Consider the following 24,228-nt stretch of genomic DNA (forward strand, 5'->3'; position numbering starts at 1 on the left):
CCCTCCTCTTTCTACTCATATTGTATTATTTGTCTGGTGTCAAGGAAATGTCTAAAGAAATACATCCGCTTGTATCAAGACAAACGTCAGGTAGGAAAATGATGAACTTCTTTCCAAGTTTAGGTGACCGATTGCTTTAACATGCAGAAATGTCACTGCAACAACAAGAAACCAAAAAGGAGCATCAAAGATTTGCCCAATCAGAACAGATGCAGACGGTTTCTCTTGTTCAAGCAACTTGAGCGCCACCTAGAGGTTTAAAATAAATTAAACTATGGACAAGGCTTCTTCAGTCTATTCAAATCAGAGTTTAATGCCAAACACCATACTACACAACATCATAGAAGTCAAAGAAGAGGTGACAAAGGGACACAGAAAATGGTCTACAAATGTAGTCTTTGTAGTTTGTATATACAATTCAGCTGCCCGGTCGTCCTCCATGTTCAACACAGTAAATAGAAAAATGAAAATCAGTCTAAAGATAGAAACAGTCCAGAGATTGTCTTTAGCTGGTTACAGCACTGACAGAGTCGCCTTGTGGGGCCAAACGTTGATGGGGAAACTGGTCCTATTTGGGTTGTTAAAATGTCCTCCTTCCAGATCAATTGGTGGCAGTTCAACTTCACACACACACACAACTCTCCCCACAGTATTCCCTGGTGTAGTGGCTTGGATCTATTCCATGAGATCGTTCCATCGGTAGTGTAGGAGCAAGACTTCAGTCAAGTGGATCTGAGGATCTGGTTGATGTCCGTAGCCAAAGTGTTTTTGTTTACATTTGTTCATGTAAATCGGAATGCCCAGGTTCTCATGTGAGATCAGAATTAACATCCAGAATTTACAGGCTATGCTGGACAGAAACAGAGCCAGATGAGAAGGTTCTGGTCAGGCCTGAAGAGGTACCGAGTGGTGTGACATGTGGTTAGACAAAATGAAACTCAAATTAATTCGATGATGAAACACTGGGAAAATGGAAGTATTACCACCAACCCAAAACACTACAGGCGCAACCTTTCTGGGGACAGGACTTTTTACAAGAAAAAGAGAAAGGAATCGCATGTCAAATGCAGTGTGCTTGTTGCTTGGTTGTTGATGATTCAATTGTAGCGGTTGAATGGTATACATTCACATATACTCATATGGTTGTCAATGTGGATCTTATTATGGACATGGACCAGATTTGGCGATCAGAATACAATTTCACAAATCATTGTATACATGTGTCTACACCTGCACCTTCTGAAAGTGTACAACATGACAGTATAAAACAGTGCTGTTTATCATTGGGGGGGCCATTACCACCATTCTCTTTTAGATGGAGACATTATCAATACCTTGTAAAGTAGGCAGAACCACATCTCATCTGGATTGATTTTAATGGAACATGATTGTGCTTCAGAAACAGACTCGGGAGTCTTACGTCTCGGAGTCTTACGTCTCTGAGTCATGTTTAAAGTGACATTTACCAGAAAGTAGAGATGGGGATGCTGCATGTGGCTGATTGGTCCTGTGGAGTTGGTGGCATGACTGATCCCTCTACTGTGGCCCCGGAGGAGGAACCTGTGATCCAAGTGGGAATCTTAACACGCAACAACCTGCCTGTTACCAATGGCAACTATCATCCCGACCACAATAAGACGACGTGGATTTATGGAATCAGCGGTTCCATATTTGATGACTGATCCAGACATTCTAATGGATATATTACTGGAGAATTGGTTTAGGGGTACAAACCGTTTACATTATGTACAGGGAAAGCGTAAATAGTTTCTAGGCTACATTCATTGTTCAGAAATTCCGAATGGGAACTGGTGCCAATGACTTGAGTGAAAAACCAGATAGACAAATAAGGTCTTGAAACATTTTGTATAAAATGATCCATTTCAAGACAATGAAAACGTTATACTTTGCTAAATGAAGGCTTACATGACATAACACGAAAGAAACAGAACACAAAGGAAAAAGGCTCTAATAAAGTTCCTTTGGTAAAAACAGTTGTTAAAATTTGAGCATTTTCAATATAGGCTATTTCTCTTCAGCAACTTTTGACCCGAGGTCTAAACTAAGTCTGTTAGGGTACACATCAATGCACATCTCGGACAAAAAGGACGACTATCAACAAGCTATTTACAAAATCAGCAGTATGTGGGTAGTCTGATGTTACTATACTTGACTGACTGGGGGAAAACCTGGTATTTTCGCAGAAATCTGCCCAATAACTACACCACGGCTGCCAGAGATGTTGTGGACACATAGTACACATACCTGTACCACTGAAAAAAACATTCACAGGCTTTACAATTATACAAAATCCAAAAGCCATCTTGTGGTCTGGATAAAATACATGTTCATAGTCCATGCCTGTATGCTAGTCTTCCTACTCACAGTGGTTGTGAGAGACTTGTGTGGTTCCCCTTAGCAGTTAAACTAGAGACCTGTACACCAGATGGTGTGGTGCTCCTCAACCACTTCAATGGGTGTATATTGCTTCAAAACAGGGGAGAGAAGGCCAAGCATTCTGTATGGCTCTTTCTGCGTGGCTCTCAACAGTATCCATCAGTCTGAGGATCAGTCCAGCCGAGGATCAATAGCTGTTTCACGACAACGGCTTCCTTTCTTGCACTCAGAGTATTCGGTCGCAGCACGTCTTCTGCTGTATTCAAAGGGGGCATAAGACAGGCCGGTAGGGGTGGGTGGGGGTTCAGGGGCTGATGGACAACTGGTTGGTGGCCACATAGGAAATTTGGCTTTTTTGTGCTGCAAAGATAGGGAGGGTCCATTTAAAAAGTCCTTATAAAAACAAATATAAAGTAATCCGGCAGTTTCCAGAATCCAGCAATTTGCTGCCAAACTGATGTATTAAAATGACGACAAGTAATACACTCCTGTCATCTCGTCACCCGGGTTGAGCTAAGGTGCCCCTGACGAGCTGCCATGATACGTCACATGGTATCTGTTGATTTTCAGGTAATAGAGGACCTGGGGATCCCGGGTGGTGGTGCACGGCAACAGACCCTCGCGACGCTCTCCCATCAGCCACTTGCGGGTGTCGGTGGCCATGTCGCTGGTCACGTGTTCCTTGGCCCAGGTGTCCACCAAGCCTTGGAAGCGGCGGTGCAGGCGAGTGTGGACTCTCTGGTGGGACTGGGGAAGGGAGGGACACCGGGGTTAGCTGTAGTGAAGATCATATCAGCACTCTGACCAACACCATGTTGGTTGAAACGTCAGTAAGCGGCCATTATGTTTCTCTAAATTATTTCATAATATGACATATTCCAATATCTTTACATATTCCAATATCTTCAGTCTTTTCCACATGTACATTACTTGCCAGCACATTACTTGCCAGCACATTACTTGCCAGCCAAATAGAAATAGTAGCCAGGTCCCCCTGGGTACATGTTTTTGTGGAAGGAGCTGTATTTCGGTGGCCTACAGTACATTCTAATGCCTTGATTATTGAATACTTTATCGAGTTTTACCGCCCAAAATGGGAACATTTGTTGTAGCAAGACATGACTTTACAATTTAAAATACTGAACATTGATGAATTCAGTTTATTGTTAGTTGTGTCTTTTAATTGTCTCATGTTGGTTAATGTTGCATAGACTTACTTAAGTCATGTTTAAAAAAAAATCTGAGCGGTAGATCTCAGATTGCATCTTGACTCAGAAAGTGACTGGGACTCAGAAAAGGTTGGTGACCTCTGTTCTAGACTATTCCCTGCATGTAGCCACGGTTGCACATTTTGTTCATACCCTTTGCTAGTCAGTGAGTTATTAGCCCAGTTATGGATCATTTGTAGTCAGCAATAGGGGAGTGATTGCTTCTTACAAGAGCACAAAATGTGTGCATTTCTAGACTTCTTTTAAAAGTGAGTCAGGTAAAGAGACTGTCTTAAAGGGACTGTGTTGTATTTTGAGACAGGCTTGAATAAGCAAAGTAGCCAATAGGCAGAGGGCATTAGTCTGATTCTCTGTAGTAATGGTATGAGAATATTCATGCATTTTAGTTTGTAAAGTGGTTTCTTGCATCAAACAACATTTTCAGTCAAGTGTATTAACAGGTTAATGACAAGCCCACATGTTGTTTTTAAAGTCTCATAGAATGTAGACCTACATTGAACACCACACATTGGCTACTACTGTAGGCTGAATGATAGAACAGCTATTTCCATGTTAAAACGGTATGGGATCCATTTTAGCCATTGTTTCCGATCAAATAGCCACAGTAGCCTACTTGGCCACTGTTAAAACTTAAAGGGAGTACAGCCTCAGTGTTCACAGTAAACACGTGCTGGAAGTTGCACAGAATTTCCAGAAAAGTTCAAATTTACGTTCAGCAGACCTGAGATTTGCTCAGTGGCCCACATTCTTTTCGGGAACATTGGTCGGTGGTGTTGCCTACCTGATGAGCCCGGGTCAACGCAGTGCGTCTGTACATGTAGTCCTCCGACTTGAAGACGTACACCATCTTGTACGAGTTGAGTTTGAACATGCACTCCATCTTCAGGTCCTCAGCGCTGTGGGACTTCTCCGACGTCCCCGTAGCCGCCTTCGCCTGCTGCAGCTGCTCCCACCCTCTCTGGCACTTCCGGATCCGCCGGAGGTTCCTGATTGGAAGAGGAGAAAGATTGGCATTAGACCAGAGCCAGTAACACCGTGCTTACCTGTGCCCTCTTCCCACATAGCAATTCAGTTTACAAGGACAGTTTACGCAAATTTCGGTCAAATCATGCGAGTACTTAAGACTGCAATGCACTATATCCATACCATTTGTAACATTGGTTGAGCACAGGATGTGTAAAGTTATAGCTAAATGACAGGACACATGGTTCCCAAATAACAGGCCAACGCTAATGCTATTTAGAGGTCACAACACTCAGTCATTTAGGCCAATGTTTTCCATTTCCGACTCAAAGTTAACAATTTTAATAGATCAGAAAATGTGCGAAATTTGAGCGGGCCGTCCCTGTAAAGATTTGTCTTGATATACCCATGCATAGCAACTCACCCAATAAGAGTTTAACTGGGACACAAATGATTAGGGGAAGGGTAGGCTCTATTGCAGTAGCAGCAGTATTCCTGTACAGTGCACTTCCGTTTGACATTCATATGTTGATTCTCTTGTTAGTCTTTAATATCCTTGGCAAACAATATTTTGGTCAATCAAATTGAATCCAGATTTTAAAATGATTTTGCAAGCATTAAAAATGCAATTATTATTCACCCCGCTTTAATGAAAGGTTTAAATGTGTACTTACCACACAGGGTAGAGGTGAGCGAGGACTGAAACCGTGAAGCATATTTTGTCAATGCCACTTAGGACATTGCAGTTAGAGTAGCCAATTTCCAATAGAAATGGGAGAAAGGACATTTCATTTGTTTTTTTACACATTGCCGCCAAAAGGGTTAACAAGCCAGGATATGGGTTGAAGGATACTTTGATGTGCACATACAGTACTTCCACTGACAATGTACAGAGCAGTTATGACCATGCAATGAGGATAACGTTGAACTGAAAAGACAACCTGCTGGTTGTCACTGCTGTTTGAAGGTACTTTTAGGGGTGGAAAATAAGAGAATCATGCCTATTGACTTTTGTACCAACCTCTCATATTCTTGATATGAGAAACAGACTAAATGTGGGTGAGATCACTGATAAATCATATCCAGTCAAGACAAGTAGCAAATATATGCAATGGGTAAAATAAAACAAAAGGGGGGCTGACGCCAATTTTTTTGTTCCTGTTTTGCACGGGTCCTTCCAGCCCATTGAAATGTATATGATACATTATGGACACCCTTTTTGAAAAATGGCAACAAGCACTGAAAACCAAAGACAGACAGGCTTGATGTGCAACACTCATCTCAGGGCTTAATAGAGAACCCAACCACCCTTCCATGCAATGCTCAGAGAGACGTCTGGAAAGAAATACACCAACATTTGAGCATATAATTCAGACCATTTTATTCACAAGCCCCTTCTCTTTTGTACAAGTGTTGCAGATGCCGTGCTTGACCAGGTTTTCATGAGTTATCAGCACTAGTCTTGGTCAACTCGTATAAAAACCTCACCCACAACAAAAAGATTGCAACGGGAGTGCACTGTATCCTTAAATTGTTTTACACATTATAATAGAGTATGCTGAACACCCCAAATCTCAATCCGTACAACATTTACATGTATCTAAACAGTGATTAGAAGAAGTCACATACAGAATGTTTTCCCTATGAATACAATTACAGGAAACACAGGGCAGCTGATAAAAAAGAAAAATGATTTTATCTGAATCCTTTTCTAGACCGACTAAAAGGGGTCTTTTGCCTGTCACCAATGCCACAACAAAAAAAAAATGGCCGTCGTGACAATGCAATTAAGGACACTGTACATATAGAATTTCTGCTCAACCAAATGCTTCTCCTCCAACAGAGGAAATGATTGTACAATAGAACACTAATATGCTCCATGGTATAAAAATACTTCCTTCCCTTACATACAGACGCAATGTGAAACGTCAACTCCTGTTCACTGCTTCTTCTTCTTCTTCCTCCTTTCAGTTTATATCAAACCACTATTGTAGCCTTATTCTCACAATAAAAAAAATCTAACGAAATATTTTTTATTTTTTTACCCAATGATTTGATGACTAGTCTGTTGAGTGGGAAAGTTGAAATAAATACTATCCTACTAATATAATATAAAAATTGCAATATTCATAAATAAAAGGGCCCCGTAAAACAAAACAAAAAGTGTGAATAAATGGATAAATAATGAGTCTATTTAAAAAGATGGCAGGGTAAAGTGCAATCTTTCAGAGATAAAGGCAGGGGGCAGAAATGGAGGGAAACAAGTTGCTTTTCGAGTAGACAGCCAATTACATTCTCTCTAACAAAAACAGGACAGGCACCGTCAGCATTTCTACTAAACATATATATATTTTTTTTTTAGCACTTAGGCCTACTTTTCTGAGGAAAGCAAACACAAAAATGACCTAGTGCACTTGTAGTTCAACTGGTGTTTGTGTTCATCACTATTGGCAGAGTTTTTCAAAACAAGTGCTTCGTGGATAAGTCTCGGAGCCCCATTTAGTTTGAGGCTACGGGGAGAAAGCCCTGAAAGTTTGGTTTGTGCAAAAAACACTGACCTGGAACTGACCTGCACGTCGAGAGGGAGATGGACTTGCACTCATTCTCAAAATGAGTCGTTTTTGTTTTTTTGTCAGCTGGTTTTGGCTTGTGAAACAGTACCATGGCCTGTCTTAGAGAGCCTTTAGGGTAGATGCTGTTAGCTGTGCAGACGGGGGAGACACAGCCAGAGGCCTCACCTGGGGAGGAACACAGGCTTTTGGGCCAGGTGCTCGCGCAGCTCTGGAGACGCTGAGTCCGAGTTCAGGTAGCGTCCCACGTAGTCGCACCACCGCTGTTTAAAGAACCAGAAGAGAACTACCGTCACAACACAAGAACCTGACTCATCTGAATCTGTTCTAAATGTCATGTGGCGACTGCCTGCCATACACACTAACAAACACACACCTCTGTCTCAGCGGGTTCGTCCGAGTTCTCCTCCTCCGTGTCAAGCAGCTCCAGGGTCAGGGTCACGCTGCCTTGGCTCTTCACAAACATCAGCTGGACCACAAACAAACCAGTCAAACAACAAGACAACCAACAAGACAAGACAGCAAAGGTCAGAGAGAACGTACCAGGGGGGACAGAAGAACAAAATGGGGACAGAAGAACAAAACGAAAGCGAGAGAGAAAACCAGAGAGCTGGAGAGAGAACACATGAAAGTTCAAATGCAACTCAAAGTATTTTCCTGAGACACAATAACATTCCAGGTGGGACAGCCATCCACCCACCCATACCGTACCTTGAAGCAGTTCTCGTCGGACATGAGCTGCTCCGCCTTGCGCTGGTATGCCCCCTCGGCGGTCGCTCTGGAGGCCTGGGTGGACAGGGTGCCGCCGGTGGCCTTGTTGGTGCTCTGGCTCAGGTAGAGGTCTGTCACGCGCACGCAGAGCTCATCACTCACAATGTGCTGGAGCTGGTGATAGGAACCACAACACCAGGTGTGAGCACAGTCATTAAGTCAGCCATCAAAGTTATCAGTGTTTAGGCCGGGTGGGCCCCCATTTAGCCCCCCCCACCGCCTGAAAGAGATTGTCCTCAACTGATTTCAGTTGACAATTTTGGCACCTAGATGTTCCTCAAGGTTGGCTTTTTCTCGCCGTCTGGGACCTAACGGAGGGAAAAGACTGTACTGACCTGTCTGACAATGCTCTGGATGAGCTTGTCCATGGTGAAGGCAGTGTAGGCGTGGATGGTGAACATCTCCCTGAGGGAGTCCTCGTACTGGGTGGGCTCCATGTTACCGTCCAGGAGGTTCCGCACCATCTCCAGGAAGGCAGAGTAGTAGTCCTCCACTTCAATGTCCACTGGAAAAGGAGACGGTCAGGATTTAAAGTAATAGTACAGATGTTTTGTAGACTTTCAACAAGTGGTTTTTGAAAGTAGCGTTCACCAGTCAAAAGGGGTCCCGAAAAACTGTTTAAGTTACATGTGTATCAGTTCATTGTTCTGCTGCCCTGATCCCGCCTCCCACTTTTACCTTGCAACCTCATTAGACATCATTCCACCTGCCAATCAACATCAGAGGTGCGTTCAGCAAGATGCAACGTTTTGAAAAGTTCAGATAGATATACTCTATGTGGAACAAACATGCCTTTCTGACATGTAGCCTACATTAGAATAAGGATACAACGGACTATTGGTGGCATTTCGTTCGGCAACGTTTGGCTACTGAATGTGGCCCAGGTAAGGTTGCTGTAGGATTCTTAATGTACATCCCTTGTAGCACAGTGTGATCAGATCATTATGGCAAAACATAGCCTGGTGAAATGAGAGATGGTGTGTACAACAACGTCCACTTCATAGTATGACACTATGGGCTATAAGGATGTTATTTAGGAATTGTTATGTAACTAATGTCTCACCCTCATCTGTTATTAGTAGGAGAACTTCTGACTAACGTCTGATCTGATGCATTGATTTGACCGATGTATTTGATTTATTCTCAGTTATCAAAATAACGAAGCATTTATAGTTAACCTGTGTTGCTTCACAAGTGCCCGTCCACTATGAAAGAAACGAGCGCAGCTCACAATATTTGAAGCATTGAATGTAAGGATTGTGTGGCTTTCTCCGCTTAGGGGGAGGTTGCAGAGGGTGTCTTAGGCATGAATGAGCCATACATTGGCAAAACGTGTTGAAATCAGAAGATTTAAAAATACAGACAGTTGTCATGATCCCGGCTAGCCTATTGAGATTAGGAAAACATCTGGAGGGTATATCTCCCCCTGGTTGTGGTGTAGATGATAGGAAGGGTATCTATGTTTAATTGGAACAAAGGTCTGTGTTGGGACCATTGACGTTGTCAAAAAACATTCTTCTGGAGACGTTAGCATGTACTGTACATGTACATTTTTTTCAGATATGAAAGTAAAAACAACGTGACAGACTTTCAGAGGAAAAGCTTTGCAGATAGAAAACTGCATGATGAAGGTAAAGTACATTTTCTCCATAGAAAAATGTTAAACTGGGTGCAAAAAAAAATGTGTGATCTTTTGATCTAAACCTTAATGGTCAGTGGGTTCATAGCGTGCTGCAGTTTGGTTTTAAAGGTTGTCTGGACTTACTGGGCTCCTTTAGTCTCAGCTGGACGGCAGGATTCTCACTCTTATCCCGTTTGACACCCAGCACCTCCCTCTCCCACTCCCGTTCCCTGCAGTCCTCCTCGATCTGCCTCTCTGCCTGCCCGTAGATGCGCAACAACCGCAAACAGAGGATCTGATGCAGGCGCTGGAAGATGTACCAGTTGTTGTTGACGTAGTAGAGGTTGTAGACGTCGTCTAGGCCACGCAGTTTCTGTGCCCCGTGTTGCCGAATAGCAGCTTAGACTTAGCGGAGCCACCACTGCCAGCCAACCCGTTGTGCTTCTTTGACCCGTCTTCATCTGGCCCGGTTTCGTCTTCTTCCTCCTCCTCCTCCTCGTCTTCCTCTTCCTCTACATCCGACAGCTCCCCGCGCCGGGCGAACAGCATGTCTGGGATAAAGTGGTGGATGACCTGTTTGATCTTGTACTTGTCCTCCTTCTGGATGCCGACCTGCCTCTTGACGTGGTGGATGATGAGCGCGGCGGCGTCCTCCAGGATCTGGCTGTCCTGGTAGGTCAGGGTCATGTGGGGCCCGCCAGGCACGGGGGCCGTGTCCTCGGAAGCCTGTTCCTGTCGCTAAATGGAGGCAAAAAAAATACAGGTTAGAGTAGCTTACAGTGCCTTGCGAAAGTATTCGGCCCCCTTGAACTTTGTGACCTTTTGCCACATTTCAGGCTTCAAACATAAAGATATAAAACTGTATTTTTTTTGTGAAGAATCAACAACAAGTGGGACACAATCATGAAGTGGAACGACATTTATTGGATATTTCAAACTTTTTTAACAAATCAAAAACTGAAAAATTGGGCGTGTAAAATTATTCAGCCCCTTTACTTTCAGTGCAGCAAACTCTCTCCAGAAGTTCAGTGAGGATCTCTGAATGATCCAATGTTGACCTAAATGACTAATGATGATAAATACAATCCACCTGTGTGTAATCAAGTCTCCGTATAAATGCACCTGTACTGTGATAGTCTCAGAGGTCCGTTAAAAGCGCAGAGAGCATAATGAAGAACAAGGAACACACCAGGCAGGTCCAATATACTGTTGTGAAGAAGTTTAAAGCCGGATTTGGATACAAAAAGATTTCCCAAGCTTTAAACATCCCAAGGAGCACTGTGCAAGCGATAATATTGAAATGGAAGGAGTATCAGACCACTGCAAATCTACAAAGACCTGGCCGTCCCTCTAAACGTTCAGCTCATACAAGGAGAAGACTGATCAGAGATGCAGCCAAGAGGCCCATGATCACTCTGGATGAACTACAGAGATCTACAGCTGAGGTGGGAGACTCTGTCCATAGGACAACAATCAGTCGTATATTGCACAAATCTGGCCTTTATGGAAGAGTGGCAAGAAGAAAGCCATTTCTTAAACATATCCATAAAAAGTGTTGTTTAAGGTTTGCCACAAGCCACCTGGGAGACACACCAAACATGTGGAAGAAGGTGCTCTGGTCAGATGAAACCAAAATGGAACTTTTTGGCAACAATGCAAAACGTTATGTTTGGCGTAAAAGCAACACAGCTCATCACCCTGAACACACCATACCCACTGTCAAACATGGTGGTGGCAGCATCATGGTTTGGGCCTGCTTTTCTTCAGCAGGGACAGGGAAGATGGTTAAAATTGATGGGAAGATGGATGGAGCCAAAATACAGGACCATTCTGGAAGAAAACCTGATGGAGTTTGCAAAAGACCTGAGACTGGGACGGAGATTTGTCTTCCAACAAGACAATGATCCAAAACATAAAGCAAAATCTACAATGGAATGGTTCAAAAATAAACATATCCAGGTGTTAGAATGGCCAAGTCAAAGTCCAGACCTGAATCCAATCGAGAATCTGTGGAAAGAACTGAAAACTGCTGTTCACAAATGCTCCCCATCCAACCTCACTGAGCTCGAGCTGTTTTGCAAGGAGGAATGGGAAAAAATGTCAGTCTCTCGATGTGCAAAACTGATAGAGACATACCCCAAGCGACTTACAGCTGTAATCGCAGCAAAAGGTGGCGCTACAAAGTATTAACTTAAGGGGGCTGAATAATTTTGCACACCCAATTTTTCAGTTTTTGATTTGTTAAAAAAGTTTGAAATATCCAATAAATGTCGTTCCACTTCATGATTGTGTCCCACTTGTTGTTGATTCTTCACAAAAAAATACAGTTTTATATATTTATGTTTGAAGCCTGAAATGTGGCAAAAGGTCGCAAAGTTCAAGGGGGCCGAATACTTTCGCAAGGCACTGTATATATATATATATTAAAAAAGCTTTAATCAATACTTGGGAGATATTAACACATGGATCAGATCAAGTAAGTGGTATATCACTGCCTCTTACCTCATCGTATATGGTCTCAATCTCATTGAGCAAGGTCTTTGAGCGGAACACCTTGGTGTCATTCTGCTTGAAGTTGATGCCTTGGTGGTCCAGGGACTTGAGGTAATACTTCTCATTCTGCTCCCTCCAGATCTTGTTGAATCCTCTCTGGGCTTCCCTCCATTCTTCTTCCTTCATCTTTAACCTGGAACGAGGTCAATCAGAACACATACCGTGGTTAACATGGGACAGCAACATGTTCTCTGGAAGCTGTTGCTTAGGCCGCTTTACATGACTCTAATTTACATTTACTGTCGATCACACAACCTCTTCATATCACACCTCTTGAGTACTATAGGGACGGACACAGCCGGGTTCCTCTTGAGCCCGTCGATGATGTCAGCGGCCTTGTCGCCGTATATCCTCTGGATGGCCTTGCGGTGGATGACCTCGGAGCAGCCGCCCATGGTGTTGTCCAGCCGGAACTTGACCTGTTCCTCGGCCGTCATGCGCGACAGCCTCCTCTGTACGGCCTCCAGAGCTCTTATGGTGGCCAGGTTGGTCTCCAGCACCACGTCCAGCTGCAGGGAGAAGAAGAGTATGGAAAATGTCCTGTCTGAAGTGATGTACTGACATCAGCATACTTTGGTTTGTACTATTAGAATATAACTCCCATGAGAGGGGGGGAAAGTCTCACCTCGAAGCGCTCGTCCTCACATCTGTAAATATGCTCCTCATACTGGGTCTTCTTGGAGCTGACAAAGGTGGAATCCTCTGACCACGAAGGGAACGACACCCACGTGTCATTCAGGACCTGAAATGGACCATACTGTTAAAACTCTGCTCTAATTCAGTCACTTGCCAAGATGAACAACATCTCAGTACTAACCAATTAAACCCCATGTGATCGACTTCACTGGCAGGATGACTCATGCAAAAAAAGTGACTAAAATTGTATTTTCTTTGCTCTTAATTTTCCAATACACAAACATGTATTTGACTAATTCCTCAGGTTTTTATTGATCCTATGATTCAATTTGGTTGATTTTGACGGGTAACATTTGACTGCCAGTAACTGCTACACTCACCTCTTTACACAGTGGGGTCCTCCCTGTACACTTGGGCTGTGTGTAGCTCTTGGGTAGCGCCCTGTAGCTGGAGCCCAACCTCTTACAGGAAGCGTAGTCAATCTCCATGGCCATGCCCTCTGTGGTCCTCTCCTTGGGAAAGCTCTCGATGTGGCTGGACTCTCTGTAGCCCAGGAAGTTTTTGAACCAGGAGAACAGCTCTGGGAATTTTCTGCAGATCACATTCCAGAATGGGTGTTAGATGGGCAGTAAAATATCAGGATGAATAACAGAGCTTGTATTTTCACATGCCGTTAACGAACAAGGCCATTTTTAATGTAATATTTTATTTTTAATTTAACCTTTATTTAACGAGGCAAGTCGGTTAAAAACAAATTCTTATTTACAATGACAGCCTACCTGGGAACAGTGGGTTAACTGCCTTGTTCAGGGAAAGAACGACATATTTTTACCTTGTCAGCTCGGTGATTCGATCCAGCAACCTTTCGGTTACTGGCCCAACGCTCTAACCACTAGGCTACCTGCCTCTAACCACTAGGCTACCTGCCTCTAACCACTAGGCTACCTGCCTCTAACCACTAGGCTACCTGCCTCTAACCACTAGGCTACCTGCCTTCCCCGAGCTGACAATGTATAGGAGGCCAATAATAGGAATAGAGAAGGATGCCTATAGCTTTTTAGATCATGAACATGGACATTAATTTTGCCTAAGAACAAACATATTAGCAACACCTTTTTGACATGCTCAGAGTGTCAGAGTTTTATACTACCGACTCAGCCTGATCTTGAGAGGCTGGTGGCCCTGTTAACTCTACTCATCTGCTGTAGCATGACTGAATTGTCTACACTCCTCACAGCAGAGAAGGTAGTTGCAACAGCTATGCAGCGCATCCTGTAGTCAGGCTGATAAATTGTGCAAAGTTTTTTAAATGGTTGTTTGGCGCGCAGGTGATAGTTGCTTAAAGCTTACCCCAGGAATGGCAGCACTAGCTGCACAAGCTCTGCACGAGAAATCACTTCCTGGTTAAAGATGAGCAGACACCGCAGGAAGTTGTCATAGGCCTCAGAGCTCCGGAGGGCTTTCCTCACCTATGATAAGAAAGCAGCTCTGTAAATACACACTTCAACACACGCTGAATTACTTTACAGTAAGGGGGACAGCATCTCATCACAACCAGGCAATTCATTCATTCAAAATCATGTTCAGTTGGAACAGAATAAATCATTTCTATAGGTGTCATTCGTATAGATCACATTTTATGTTATTGTATAACATTCACATTAGGTTTAAAACAAAAATGGAGAAGGACCTTTTCAAGAAGAGAGATTCTGTGCCGATGCTGTGTTTGCTGGCCTCAGCCTTGGCATGGTCTTTCCCCAACATCTTGGGTTTCTTCTGCAAGGGTGGGGAAAAGAGAAGAATTGAGGACTATAAATAAGGACTACATTACCACTGACATGGTAGACCAATTAACTGATACAGGGACAGAGGCCTCAGAGGTATATTACAGTTCTACAGTAAATAAGAGAAGCTAAAAAATAAGGTAAAATCCCACATTTAAAGTGTTGACAGATCTATGGGACACTCTAGTCAAAAGTATACCATTCTAAGCTGTCTGAACAGTATTACAACTGTTACTACTGCTAACTAGTTTCTTAATAACCGCATGTCTGACAACTATGGTTGCAAAGCTACCGGTAATCTATCGGAATCTTCAGTAATTTGGGTAATTAACAGGTAATCTATGGTAATTTGGGTAATTTATACTTGAATAACTTTTTTAAAAACAAAACAATATATAGTATTCATTTGTTATATCTGTGTCCATATTGTCCATTAGCTTCTAGTGGATAGACCATATGGTTTTAAGAGAAAATAACCTAATTATTGAAAAAAGTCAAACGATGAAATTATTCTCAATTATTTACTCTTTCACAACTGCCACCGGTTTGGCGCCAAAACGTTTACATACAAAGGCTTGACACTGTCAATGAGAGGGCGCTAGTTTACCTTGACGGGAGGCGTTGCGCCCGCTCCAGAATGCCTCCGGATTGGACAGCCGTTCTGGTTGAGCCGCTGCCTCTTGACTGTGGTGCCGTGGTCGTTGCGCACCGACTCCGCCCGGTCGGCCGTGGTCTTGCTCAGCAGCTGGAGAAAAGGGGGACAACTCTGGATCAGAGATAAACGTGAGAGTTTAAGATAGGCAACATCTGTGTAGATCTGCACAGAACATACAACTTTTACATCAAACTGAATAGCATTATCAGTGCATCTTGATCAAGCACCCTGTCTGAGTCACATGATGTAGTAAATAAAACAGGTGGTATTAGTCATATGAAAATAACAATACGATATGACAGTGGCCAAGTTTGTAATTCAATGTCCTCACATAGTTTAAACTCAACTTCTATCATTCTGAAATAACATCTCAGGTGAAGGAAGCATTATCTCTTGCAATAGAGCACTATTTTAGCTTGGACGCGAAACACTCACCACTGAACTGTTGGCATCCGGTAAGAACTGTCCGAACTCCGAGAGCAGGTCCTCCTGGTTCTTGAAGAGCCGTGCCACCTGAGCGTACACCTCCTGCTCTGTTAATGCCGGAGTGTAGTTCCCCCCCGCCTCCTTCGCGTTTCGCTGCTCCTTCTGCAAAAGCAGCAATCAGACCACTGGTTACAGACTACACCAAGAACTTCAATCAGACCACTGGTTACAGACTATACCAAGAACTTCAATCAGACCACTGGTTACAGACTACACCAAGAACTTCAATCAGACCACTGGTTACAGACTACACCAAGAACTTCAGTCAGACCACTGGTTACAGACTACACCAAGAACTTCAATCAGACCACTGGTTACAGACTACACCAAGAACGTCAATCAGACCACTGGTTACAGACTACACCAAGAACTTCAATCAGACCACTGGTTACAGACTACACCAAGAACTTCAATCAGACCACTGGTTACAGACTACACCAAGAACTTCAATCAGACCACTGGTTACAGACTACACCAAGAACTTCAATCAGACCACTGGTTACAGACTACACCAAGAACTTCAATCAGACCACTGGTTACAGACTACACCAAGAACTTCAATCAGACCACTGGTTACAGACTACACCAAGAACGTCAATCAGACCACTGGTTACAGACTACACCAAGAACTTCAATCAGACCACTGGTTACAGACTACACCAAGAACTTCAATCAGACCACTGGTTACAGACTACACCAAGAACTTCAATCAGACCACTGGTTACAGACTACACCAAGAACTTCAATCAGACCACTGGTTACAGACTACACCAAGAACTTCAGACCACTGGTTACAGACTACACCAAGAACTTCAATCAGACCACTGGTTACAGACTACACCAAGAACTTCAGTCAGACCACTGGTTACAGACTACACCAAGAACTTCAATCAGACCACTGGTTACAGACTACACCAAGAACTTCAATCAGACCACTGGTTACAGACTACACCAAGAACTTCAATCAGACCACTGGTTACAGACTACACCAATAACTTCAGTCAGACCACTGGTTACAGACTACACCAATAACTTCAGTCAGACCACTGGTTACAGACTACACCAAGAACTTCAATCAGACCACTGGTTACAGACTACACCAAGAACTTCAATCAGACCACTGGTTACAGACTACACCAAGAACTTCAATCAGACCACTGGTTACAGACTACACCAAGAACTTCAATCAGACCACTGGTTACAGACTACACCAAGAACTTCAATCAGACCACTGGTTACAGACTACACCAAGAACTTCAATCAGACCACTGGTTACAGACTACACCAAGAACTTCAATCAGACCACTGGTTACAGACTACACCAAGAACTTCAATCAGACCACTGGTTACAGACTACACCAAGAACTTCAATCAGACCACTGGTTACAGACTACACCAAGAACTTCAATCAGACCACTGGTTACAGTCTACACCAATAACTTCAGTCAGACCACTGGTTACAGACTACACCAAGAACTTCAAACCACTGGTTACAGACTACACCAAGAACTTCAAACCACTGGTTACAGACTACACCAATAACTTCAATCAGACCTCTGGTTACAGACTACACCAAGAACTTCAATCAGACCACTGGTTACAGACTACACCAAGAACTTCAATCAGACCACTGGTTACAGACTATACCAAGAACTTCAATCAGACCACTGGTTACAGACTACACCAAGAACTTCAATCAGACCACTGGTTACAGACTACACCAAGAACTTCAGACCACTGGTTACAGACTATACCAAGAACTTCAGACCACTGGTTACAGACTACACCAATAACTTCAGTCAGACCACTGGTTACAGACTACACCAAGAACTTCAAACCACTGGTTACAGACTACACCAAGAACTTCAAACCACTGGTTACAGACTACACCAATAACTTCAATCAGACCACTGGTTACAGACTACACCAAGAACTTCAATCAGACCACTGGTTACAGACTACACCAAGAACTTCAGACCACTGGTTACAGACTATACCAAGAACTTCAGACCACTGGTTACAGACTACACCAAGAACTTCAGACCACTGGTTACAGACTATACCAAGAACTTCAGACCACTGGTTACAGACTATACCAAGAACTTCAGACCACTGGTTACAGACTACACCAAGAACTTCAGACCACTGGTTACAGACTATACCAAGAACTTCAGACCACTGGTTACAGACTATATCAAGAACTTCAAACCACTGGTTACAGACTACACCAAGAACTTCAGACCACTGGTTACAGACTACACCAAGAATGAATCATGGATGACATAATAGGGTCAATGTAAATAACATTACATATATGTATTTACTTAACAAGGCAAGTCAGTTAACATTCTTATTTACAGTGATGGCCTACACCGTCCAAACCCTAACCAGGACGACACTGGGCCAGGGCGGCGCACAATCAGAATGATCTGAATTTCCTTCCTCTAAAGTTTCTTTCTACAATGATTATCTCTGGTTCTTGTATCCCTGTTCCCAGAAAGTGACCAGGGAGACCACACAAAGGGCACCACTGCCCCGTCGGCAGTTTCGTTATAGCACTGGAATGGAACCTCAAGTTCATATTGAATGGTGACCCAGGTTACGAACAGATCTCTGTGTGTACTGTCTTTTTTATAGCTTGTTGTTTACACTGAAAATAAATCACCCTTCAGAAAGAAGCCAGATTTATTGAATGAAATGCTTTGTATGGGGCAGTTCTCGCGCTGTGTTTTTACCTGGTAAGTGTGCAGGATCTCCAAGAAGGCTTTGTAGATGTCGGGCTGCCCCTGGAAGCGGTTCTTGATCTTGTTGACGTAGTTGATGGCGTGGTTGAACTCCACTGGCTGGTTGTTTTGCAGGGGAGGCCCGCTGGAAGGGGTGCTGCTCACCGGGGCGTGGGACTGGACCGAGGGGGACCGTGGGGAGGCATAGGATGGGATTGATGGGTTGGGTTGGCTAGTCGGGGTCAGGGCAGGAGACTGCATCGGCTGTGGGGGGGAAAAGGAGATCGACAATGAGTTGCCCCCAAATATGAAATATACACTACCATTCAAAAGTTTGGGGTCTCTTAGAAATGTCATTGTTTTTTTTTTTATACAGAAAAGCAATTTTTTTTGTGTGCATTAAAATTACATCAAATTAAGCCTTAATACAGCGTAGACATTGTTAATGTTGTAAATGACTATTGTAGCTGGAAACAGCTGATTTTTTATGGAATATCTACATAGGTCCATTATCAGCAACCATCACTCCTGTGTTTCAATGGCACGTTGTGTTAGCTAATCCAAGTTAATAACTTCAAAAAGACTAATTGATCAGTAGAAAACCCTTTTGCAATTATGTTAGCACAGCTGAAAACTGTCGTTCTGATTAAAGAAGCAATAAAACTGGCCTTCTTTAGACTAGTTGAGTATCTGGAGCATCAGCAAATGCTGTGGGCTCGATTACAGGCTCAAAATGGTCAGAAACAAAGACCTTTCTTCTGAATCTCGTCAGTCTATTGTTATTCTGAGAATGGAAGGCTATTTCATGTGAGAAATTAAGAAACTGAAGATCTTGTACAACACTATGTATGACTCCCTTCACAGAACAGTGCAAAATGGCTCTAAACAGAATAGAAGGAGTGGGAGGCCCCGGAGCACAACTGAGCAAGAGGACAAGTACATCAGTGTCTAGTTTGAGAAACAGACACTTCAAGTCCTCAACTGGCAGCTTCATTAAATAGTACCCGCGAAACACTAGTTAACGTCAACAGCGAAGAGGCGACTTCGGGATGCTGGCATTCTAGGCAGAGTTGAAAGGAAAAGCCAGATCTCAGACTGGCCAATAAAAATAAAATATTAATATGGGCAAAAGAACACGGACACTGGACAGAGGAACTCTGCCTAGAAGGCCAGCATCCCGGAGTAGCCTCTTCTGTTGACGTTGAGACTGGTGTTTTACAGGTACTATTTAATGACGCTGCCAGTTGAGGACTTGTGATGCGTCTGTTTCTCAAACAAGAAACCCTAATGTACTTGTCCTCTTGCGCAGTTGTGCACCGGGGCCTCCCATTCCTATTTCTATTCTGGTTAGCGCCAGTTTGTGCTGTTCTGTGAAGGGAGTAGTACACAGTGTTGTATGAGATCTTCAGTTTCTTGGCAATTTCCAACGTGGAATAGCCTTCATTTCTCAGAATAGACTGATGAGATTCAGAAGAAAGTACTTTGTTTCTGGCCATTTTGAGCATGTAATTGAACCCACAAATGCTAATGCTCCAGGACAGTTTTATTGCTTCTTTAAATCAGAACAGTTTTCAGCTGTGCTAACAATTTCAAAAGGGTTTTCTAATGACCAATTAGCCTTTTAAAATGATGAACTTGGATTAGCTAACACAACGTGCCATTGGAACACAGGAGTGATGGTTGCTGATAATGGATCTCTGTACGCCTATGAAGTTATTCCATTAAAAACCAGCCGTTTCCAGCTACAAGAGTCATTTACAACATTAACAATGTCTACACTGTTTCTGATCAATTTTATGTTATTTTAATGGACAAAAAAAAGGTGCTTTTCTTTCAAAACCAATGAAATTTCTAAGTGACCCCAAACTTTTGAATGGTAGTGTACAGCAGCACATAACAATAAAACAGTTGAATATTATATTTGACATAAGCAACTATACAGTAATAAGTAAATGTATACATGTTTACATAACAAATGAAGAAATAAGCCAATGACTTGTGGTTCAAATCTCCAATAGGAAACTAAACACGCAGAAACAAAGAACTTGAGAAGAGGTTCTTGCACAGAATGACACAACAAAGGAAAGGGGTCTTAGTGAGCTGGAACCTTGCTGGTCTTGGCCGGTGTAGGCTGGGTGGGTAGAGCGGTGCTGGCTGTGGCGGTGCTGGTGGGGGGCCCACTGGGCAGCTGCAGGGCCTGGTGATGATGGGGCACCGGCTGGCTGGGTGGCCCCGTAACGGGGAGGTTCTGGACAGAGATGCCGTGCGGGGTGATGTAGTGGATCTGTCCTGGCGTGGTCACGTTGACCTGCTCGTTGGTCTGGACCTCGATCTTGTAGCCCGGCGGCAGGAAGGTGTTGAATCCCATGATGAGGTCTGGGTGGCCCTTGAAGAGCTGGGAGACACGGCTGATCACACCTGGAGTGTCGATGCTGTGAAAGTAAATGTGTGTGTTTAAGATTGTGCATAATCACTGATCTACAAATCACCTCGCTTCTCAAATAACTACTAATTATGTGATCAAGATTAGTGATTCCCCACCTCGCCTTGCTCAAAATGATCCCCTCAAACACATGGAATATCTTCCTGCAGCAAGAGTTCACGACTTACATGGATGTTTACAGTGTTTGCTTAGAAAAACAAACTAAATTGTAACTGACCTCTGTGACTTGAACTCTTTCATGATGTCAAGGAAGTCGTTGTAGACTTGAGGCTGATTCCCAAACTGCAGTTTCACTTGGTCCAAGTAGGACAGAGCATCTTCAACCTACAAACACAGTTATGCCAGTCAAACAATGTTCTCAAAGGTATAAGGAGATGAAGTGGGCATTGATCAAGATAATGAAAACATCCCAATGAGCTCCATACTTTAATTGTTGACTAGTCTCATTGCTGTATTATCTACTAGTGATGGGGGGGCTCAATACAGTTAGACGTAGGATATATCATCCAAAATAATATCCCTATCATTTTGACAATATCCCAATATTATTTTTGCACTAGTTGGCTGAACCACCTTAAAAAAAGGTATTCAACCCTTATTTAACTAGGCAAGTCAGCTAAGAACAAATTCTTAATTTACAATGACGGCCTACCCCATCCAAACCCTCCCCTAACCAGGAAGATGCTGGGCTAATTGTGCACCACCCTATGGGACTCCGATCACGGCTGGTGGTGATACAGCCCGGAATGGAACCCGGGTCTGTAGTGATGCAGTGCCTTAGACCGCTGCTCCATTCTGGATCCCTATACTCCAGTACTTCTCCTTCATAGCTTGTTTTCAGCACTTGTATTTCCATGACTGATCAAAACTAATTTTCCCATGGCTCGTCCCTCTGCAGCAGTCATACAGTGAGCAATGTTTGTAACGTGGAATAGCAATTCAATGACAGAATACATATAGAATCGCAATACATATCGGTACCTAAGTATGGTGATGATATTGTATCCCTGGCAACTCCCAGCCCTATTATCTACCATGCTTTGAAATCAACAGGTCCTAATTGAGTCCATCATACCTCCACTTTATTCTGTATTTACTACATGTGCTTATTTTGATCTCTTTTGTACATTCAATAAAATGTATACATATGAAAAATGCACCTTAAGTCGCTGGAACTGGGCACCCTGTGAGGGGGCCATAGGGGCCAAAGGATGGGCATGGCTCTGGACCACCGCAGCCCCCTGTGATTGGACAGCTGGACTGTGGGGGTGGGGCCCGACAAGTGCAGCGGGACTAGAGGCATGTCCATGGCCACTGGAGTTCTGGGGCATTGTGGGAACCTGGAGGACAAGAATCAGTCAAATATCAGCATTATGCCCGTGGTAAAATAGTAAACAAAGCATTGAAAAAGGCAAATACAGAAACTACAGTTTGCTGGTTAATTGGCACTTATAAATGAATGCATTGTAGAATCTAGCAAAATTATTATTTTCTGTGCAACACGCTCTCATCTAGATTAAAGAGATAGGGCAACAGGTCCCATACCTGGTAACCCTGGGGGATGGAGTATTGGATGCCGGGGGAAGGCTGCATGTTGTCGGTGACGGCCTCGTACACGGCTGGGGCTAGGACGCGGTGCTGGAAGCCCTCCGCAGTACCTGGGACTGGGGGGCGACGCTGCTGCTGGGACGCAAATACTGGTTCCTGATCCTCCACACGCCGCTTCATTGTATATTCATACTCAAAAGAGCTAGGAGGCACAGGTACAACACAGTTAACATTTAAGCATATTAGATTGATAAATCGATAGTCACCCTGACACAACTGCGAATTTCAAGTTGCATACATTCATTTAGCACATTTCAGACTCTGGCACACATTTATGGGATTCTCCAGTCTCTGTCTCACCCACAACTAGTGGCTATATATATATATTTTTTTTTAAGTGATATGAACGTTATTGTGATCACTTTGGAGGGAGAGTGGTAGCCCCCAACAAGGCTGGAGAATTCAGTACGTCACAAAGAAGGACGTTTGACCAGAATATATATGAGCTAGAATTCACATTGACTGCTTTAGTGGACAATACATAGATTACTATGTAGCTAACTATAGTGTGTAGGGACGAGGGACGCATTGGCAAGATACCGACTGGACAACGTTATTCAACCATTTATCTAGCTAGCGTGCTTGCTAAGATAACTCGGAAGTAACGTTACTCTGATCACTCAAGATGGTAAACCAACATATGGAATATGGCTAGGGAACACATCCATAAGTCTAATCCAATTAAATGTATATTTCTTATTTAGCGGTGGCGACATGTCCCAAAGACAATCCACAAGCTAACAGTGAGATGTTAACTGGCTAGCGGTTAGCTTCTAAACCAGCCATAAGACCTGCCCATTCCCCTCCCCCTCTGCCAAGAGAGGGCCTGACGCCATCCACTGCTAGCGGAGTCGTGCGCGCCCGAACTTGTGTGGCTAAATGTACGAGCGTGTCAGGTCAAATAATGTGCAGAGTACTGTTAACTATTTGCCTTTTCATTTTTAACTAACGCGTTAGCCTTAGCTATCGTAATAACGAAAATTTCAATTAAAAAATAGATTTCAGTTAACGTTAGCTAACAAGGGGTGGTTGACTTCCCGGTGGTCTTTTTAGTAAGCTACTGCTAGCAACACATTGTGGCTTTACGCTAACCAGCCATGGTCGAACGTCATCATCATGAAACCCAGTGATTCGACTAACGTTAGGTAGCACAACAACTGTCCTTGCTAACATTATCTCAATACTGTAGCAAATACTGTTTTTCGCTGGATAAATGTGTTTTTCACGATTAGCTAGTTACAGTCGTTAATTTGTCCGAATCCTATCTAAATGTTTAGCTAGCCAACTACTGTTGTACGATGCTGTTCACTAGCTCATGGAACTACTGTAGCTAGCTAATCGTCAAAAACACATTAGCCAGCGAACATTAGCGACATTTCGACATGCTAAAGCAAGCATCGTTAATGTTTAAAGACTCAGTCTGCCAGCAGAAAGAACATTTTCTGAGATGTATTTATGCATCTGTCTGACAAGGTTATGTAGCAACTTGCTGTAACAGCACGTAGCTAGCGCCATTTAGTTTTGCTTCAAATGGGCTTAGTTAGCGAGCTAACGTTAGCTTGAGAGATAAAACTCACCTCAACTGACTGAGACCAATAACAACTTGTCGAACCAAATTTGGATTTTCTCAGTCAAATGACAAAAATTCGCCAGTTAAACCGTATCAAGATTGAGGGTGCATATTCCAATTGAAATGTCAAAGAAGAACTGCCCCTGCTAGCAAACCCGCTAACAACAATCCCTGTGGCTAGTACGCTCCTTGAACAGAGGCGTGGTTCCAATGAGGGCG

General features: G+C 43.4%; 1 protein-coding gene and 1 non-coding gene across 2 annotated transcripts; both read right to left on the reverse strand.

The window, feature by feature from the left end:
* Positions 1-285: 285 nt before the first annotated feature.
* On the reverse strand, positions 286-24,228 carry LOC127928669 (paired amphipathic helix protein Sin3a-like). The gene is given in 22 exon segments (XM_052515861.1): positions 286-3,144; positions 4,408-4,612; positions 7,328-7,422; positions 7,536-7,628; positions 7,871-8,044; positions 8,266-8,435; positions 9,696-9,932; positions 9,935-10,289; positions 12,054-12,237; positions 12,375-12,613; positions 12,730-12,846; positions 13,121-13,331; positions 14,091-14,209; positions 14,415-14,516; positions 15,132-15,269; positions 15,615-15,767; positions 18,401-18,652; positions 20,496-20,820; positions 21,049-21,155; positions 21,992-22,171; positions 22,377-22,581; positions 24,017-24,228. Coding segments are annotated over 21 exon segments (3,873 nt in total). The 5' UTR covers positions 22,560-22,581; positions 24,017-24,228; the 3' UTR covers positions 286-2,910.
* On the reverse strand, positions 13,869-14,006 carry LOC127928677 (small nucleolar RNA U109). Its single transcript, XR_008131780.1, has one exon. It is a non-coding gene; the product is annotated as a small nucleolar RNA U109 (small nucleolar RNA).

Source organism: Oncorhynchus keta, unplaced genomic scaffold (genome assembly GCF_023373465.1).
Source record: "Oncorhynchus keta strain PuntledgeMale-10-30-2019 unplaced genomic scaffold, Oket_V2 Un_scaffold_3208_pilon_pilon, whole genome shotgun sequence".
NCBI lineage: Eukaryota > Metazoa > Chordata > Actinopteri > Salmoniformes > Salmonidae > Oncorhynchus > Oncorhynchus keta.